Source organism: Rhodamnia argentea, chromosome 2 (genome assembly GCF_020921035.1).
Source record: "Rhodamnia argentea isolate NSW1041297 chromosome 2, ASM2092103v1, whole genome shotgun sequence".
NCBI lineage: Eukaryota > Viridiplantae > Streptophyta > Magnoliopsida > Myrtales > Myrtaceae > Rhodamnia > Rhodamnia argentea.
Window position 1 is genome coordinate 18,701,422 of NC_063151.1, and position 5,188 is coordinate 18,706,609.

Genomic DNA, 5,188 nt, shown 5'->3' on the forward strand with positions numbered 1-5,188 from the left:
TTGGTGCAATCACGTCTTTCCATTAACTCCGTCCAAAACGAAAGATACTAACAAGTTTTAGGACTTGATTGCATCAATTTGAAGTTTTAAGACTTGATTGTACTTTTTGAAAGTTTTAGGACTTAACTGCAGTTCGTTAACAAGTTTTAGGACTTCCAATGCACTTTTATATATAATGCATGTTTTCAATGAGGAAAGCCCACAATTATTTGCACCATCCATTTTCAATTGTTCTAAAGCTGGCCTAAAAATTTGAAAACGTAATGTGTTGGGCTTTTTCAACACGCCACATGTTGAAAAAAACCTATGAATACCATAAAAAACATGAGACGTAAATTCCATGTAAGTAAAAAGTTTAAGATTTTAATGCTGTTCTCCCAATTAAGTAGCATGAACACAGAGGCAAAGCAACACACTTTTCACGGCTTCATACATCCAAAGACTAGTTCCTAGGAAACATTCGGTGACTTATTTTTACCTTGTAAAATATGCAAAGGTCATTACCTGACATTGACAATTTATTCTAGTATCAATTCATCTTCGTCTTCATCTCCGTAGCGCAGAAGCATCTCAACCACCTCGCTCATGGTGGGTCTTGCATCTCTGTCTTCCTCCACACACTGAAGAGCCACCACAACCAGAACTTCAACCTTCCTCACGTCACATTCCCCTGTCAGCCTTGGATCCACAATCTCCTTCATCCATGCTTCCATGGGAGCTCCTGCTCTCTTCCTCTCTCTCACCCAAGAAGTCAACCTTCTGCTCTCGTTCTCATCACCGCCCTCAGCATTCGCAAGCCCTCCTGTTGGACTCCTGCCAGTCACCAGCTCCAACAGCACAATCCCGAAACTGTAGACATCTACTTTGGATGTGAGCGGCGGGAGGGGGTTGGGGAGCGCCCAACCTCTGGTTTGGGCTTTATTTAATGCCGTATGGTTGGGATTAAGAGATTTAGGTTTTTTAGTCGTTTTTGGGCTATATATTTTTCGTTTTATTATTATAATTTGCATTGGTTGTAACCTGAAAAATATAGTGAAAATCTTTCTTTGTCAGGGAGCTCGTCCCTAATCTTGGGGTGAACTTTGGGTAATCTGTGCGTCTTTCACTTTTTCGTTTATTAAGTGATCATTCGATTATGATTCGATAAATCCCTTCAGCTTCACGTCACAATGGAGAACCCATTCCAAGCACTCTTCGTGAAGATAAGCAAGCCCCCTAGCCGACCCCACTGCGATTTCGAACCTCTTGGACCAATCGAGTTCAGTTGGAGCAGACAAATTTTCCACTAGGGAACCATGTTCCATGAACTCGTAGACCAAAATCCGGTGCTTTCCTTCGGCGCAGTACGCCCACATGTCAATCAAGTTCATGTGGTTTAGATTTCCTATGGTGCTCACCTCCGCCAGGAACTCGTTCTCACCTTGGTTAGCCTCATTGAGCGGCTTGACCGCCGCGACCCTGCAATCCAACAGCATGGCCTTGTATACGATTCCTCCACTCCCTCTTCCAATTTCTTTGCTGAAATTCCTTGTCGCCTTCTTTAGCTCATCGTACGTGAACCGCCTGAACCCGGTTGGCCCGGTGTGGCATCCATCGGTGTAAGCTCCACCTTTCTCCGGGCGGGTTCCGTATAAGAAGCACCAAACCATGAGTACAACTATGGCCTCCATTCCAGCTATAGCCCCAACGAAAATGAGCAATATCTTGATTGCCAAACTCTCTTTTCTTCTTACGTAGGTCCGTGGTAGCAAAATTTCGTTTGCTGGACATTGCAGGGCAGCGTACTCTATCCTCGGTATTTTGTAAGAGGAGAGATTGAATTTTGGGAGCCTAAAGTGGATCCCCCCAGCAACACTGGGTGAATAGTGACCATTTAACAGAAGCAACTTAGGGTAACAATTAGTGTTTTTGAATTGGATACCCAAGCAATTGCACGACTCCAAGCATAATTTCTTGCACTTTTCGAGAGTGTAACTTGGAAAGAAGCCTTTGTCGTACCCGTAAAAATCGGCATGCGGTAACTCGACCAATTTGGTTTTGATTTTGCTGTCGCAGAAGCTGGTGAATCTAGCCTTGCATCCTTGAGTCCAGTCGGAAAGGTTTTCCCTTTCGTATCCGGGAGCGCAAATGCAACTTCTTCCCTCTCTAGGGTGGTATGTACACATACTATTAGGTCCACAAGTGCCATGAATTGTGCATGGGTCAGATTTGGCTTGCCATGAAACTAACCACTCCTCTCCCTCGGACCGACTATAAACTCAAATGTTACCATCATAATCGATGGTTAATCTTCTCTGAACTTTTGCACCATAATCGGATGTCAAGAATTTCAAATCATCAGATGAAGTGAAATTCCCGTAAGGATCGAGCATTGCGACTCTACTGTCATTGTAAGATGTTCTTCCAGCTTCCCAACTGTTAAGCCATGGATCTGGCCAGTAGACGCTGGTAATCTTAGGGCCATCGAAAAGAAGACGGAGAAGGTTATCATTGTCGAAATACAGCCTGTAATAGCCGGAAGAAAAGTTGTTCTTACTTCTAGAGGAAACGAGTGGGGTGTTCCTAGTGAGCTTTTGTTGCGGAAGAAGTGTGTCGGTCGGTGAGTCGAAGCTTTGCCACGAAACTACGTTCTGTTTGTCACAAAGGACAAGATTGCCCGTGTTGAGGAGCTGCAGCAACTTCATCGATGACCTGGAGGACGAACCGGTGCTAGTGGCCCAAATGACCGTACGATCGGCATCGATCAAGACAAGGTCACCATTCTTTCTTAAAGAAAGCTTCGAGGATCTTCCGTTGACGGGCCAGTCGCGGTTCGCCATCCAAACCACGGTGCAGTTTTGGATACTGCAAGATGGTTTGCTGAACCAAATGGCAAAGCCATAAGCATTTTCTCCCACCGGACGAAAGCCAGCGGCAAAAGTGCCATCTTCCGACACCAAAGTATCGCCCGGTTTATCAACTGAAAGGGAGGAGCCTTCACGCAAAGCGAGACGAACTGAAGATGCAAGTGAAGAAGATAAGACCACGGAGAAACACAGCAAGAGAAGAGGATTTTCCATGGCATTCATGTGATCTCAGGTGATCTCTTACTGTTCTGTTACGCATACAAAGCGTTCCCGAACTCCACTTTGTTATATAGGACTTGGTGGTGCAACATTAGAACAGATTCGGTCCCAATGGCCATTACCGTTCTCTTCCCTAATTACGATAAATCAACTTGTCCGACCGAAAAAAGAAAGAAAATTGACCGACGGAAGAAAGTTACATGGACCCGCAATTGAAATACTGTAGCAAATGTCATCCATTTAAAATTGATTGTTCCCGTCCAACAATTTAAAAGATATGGAATTGGAAGGGACATCTTAACTCATAAGGTCCAGTCAAGTACAATAATTAGATAATAGGCATGCGGCCTATCGATAAACGAATTGAACTGATGAAGACGCTAGTATCATAGGTGCAAATTCGACTCTCGCGTTCTGTAAATAAAAAAATTTAAAAATAAAACAGATTTAAATAAAAAGTACAATAATTTAGCATCAATGTGACATAAAACTTTAAAGTAATTGAAATCGTACGAAGGCCGGCACGCGCAATTGAAGGCTGATGAGCCCCACATGTCACATACACAACATAAATCCGACTTAGAAGAAGATTCGAAACTGGCTAAGACCGCCGTCCATATCGGCCAAAGGGCCGATACGACATCGGGATTTGGGAGACCTTCCGAGTTCCCCTACAAGAAAAGGATAGAAAGGGACGTCTTTTGGAGTATTAATAGCTTGACTGTCTATACCTTGTGTTACTCTGCTAAAAGATGGAAATGATGTTGAAAAGATTAGGCAAGATTCCACTAGCTCATCCGTGGGGAATGCAGGCCTTTTGATTAGCAAAAGAGGATGGGAGTACACATATTTGGCCTGACCATATTGATAGGTGATGAAACCCTAAGAAATTTCACTAATTTCGTTAAGTATAACCCATGAAATTGCACGACACATCCATAGACCGGGGCGATGGCACCCAGCTGGCCTTACTCGGATTCACCTGTGTATGTTATGATGCACGGTGATAACTTATGGGCCAACCTCAACGGTTAAAGGGAAAGAAAAGGAATCGAGGTCGTACTAAATTTGGATCCGCATCGTAATATGGACTATTAGGGTTGTATATGTATGTGGTGCGAATTAATTAATTAGATGAATATGTTCCGTTGGAATTGCTTCGCGACAAAATATCTTTCACCGAAATTCGTGCTTTGGCTTTTAAATGTGACAAGGGATTCTGTGATGATACATGAGAATTTCAAATAGTCGGAAGAATCAACACGCGAAATTTGTATAGAATCCAATAGAATTATACAAATATTATCTCGACCTGAGTTGACTCGATGGTGAGAGTCTATAGGTACAAATCCAAAGGAATTGATACGGAATCGATATCGAGCTTATAGCTCACTCCGTAGTTGTTCTCTCTTTTTCGGATACTCAAATTCAAGCGACTTTGGATGATGGTGCTAGTGACGGAGCACGCTGTTGGTGGTAGTACTTGAGAATAAACGTTACCTCTTTTGAATCCTCTCAGTGTATTAGGTGGTCGTTTGAGTAAAGAAAGATGTAATTAAATGGTTATTTATTATATAAAATCAGTATTTTTGTGTTTTGGTGTGTGGTATAGGTTACCGAAACTCTATGAAAGACAAACTATATTCGTGTACCTAATCACGACTCACCATGATCAACGGATTGGACAAATATCGATAATGGTCGGAGGGGCACATAATATACGAGAAGTCTCTTCACTCCAAACGCATCTTACACGTTTTGTCCCCTATGGCATAAACGTAGAGCACAATCACATGGCACCAACAACACGGTGAGTGGGTGGGGACATTTGAATTGGTAGCATGCCCGAGTCAAGTTTCCTTACAAGGGCGACGAGGAAATGACTTGGTCCGAACGACAGAAATCTGACGTGCTTGACTGGACGAGTCTCCGTTTGAGGACCAAAACCACGCAGGAAAAAAACTGAGGAAATTAGACAAAACTGTCCTAAATCTTGAAGGTGACATATCTTTGTCTTGAATTTTCAAGTGTTACAAAATATCTCCCGACCTTTCATTCTTATATAGCTGTTAAATTCCTATTATATTTTCCGACAGCATGTACAATGTAATAATATGTGTGTG

At 42.8% G+C, this 5,188-nt stretch overlaps 1 protein-coding gene across 1 annotated transcript; it reads right to left on the bottom strand.

Annotated features, from left to right (window-relative positions):
- Positions 1-383: 383 nt before the first annotated feature.
- On the bottom strand, positions 384-3,059 carry LOC115747901 (putative receptor protein kinase ZmPK1). The gene is made up of 3 exons (XM_048273470.1): positions 2,307-3,059; positions 1,159-1,886; positions 384-906 (listed from the first exon to the last, which is right to left on the bottom strand). The coding sequence occupies exons 1-3, from the start codon at positions 3,057-3,059 to the stop codon at positions 519-521; spliced, it is 1,869 nt and encodes a 622-aa protein (XP_048129427.1). The 3' UTR covers positions 384-518.
- Between the last annotated feature and the right edge of the window lie 2,129 nt (positions 3,060-5,188).

What these genes read in the sequence shown, in the direction of transcription:
- LOC115747901 (XM_048273470.1), bottom strand. Translation starts at nt 3,059, where the DNA reads ATGGAAAATCCTCTTCTCTTGCTGTGTTTCTCCGTGGTCTTATCTTCT. An exon ending in TCTTGACATCCGATTATGGT is followed by an intron (nt 1,887 to 2,306) that starts GCAAAAGTTCAG and finishes TGTTACCCTAAG; the next exon opens with TTGCTTCTGTTAAATGGTCA. An exon ending in GTTCTCCATTGTGACGTGAA is followed by an intron (nt 907 to 1,158) that starts GCTGAAGGGATT and finishes AGCCCAAACCAG; the next exon opens with AGGTTGGGCGCTCCCCAACC.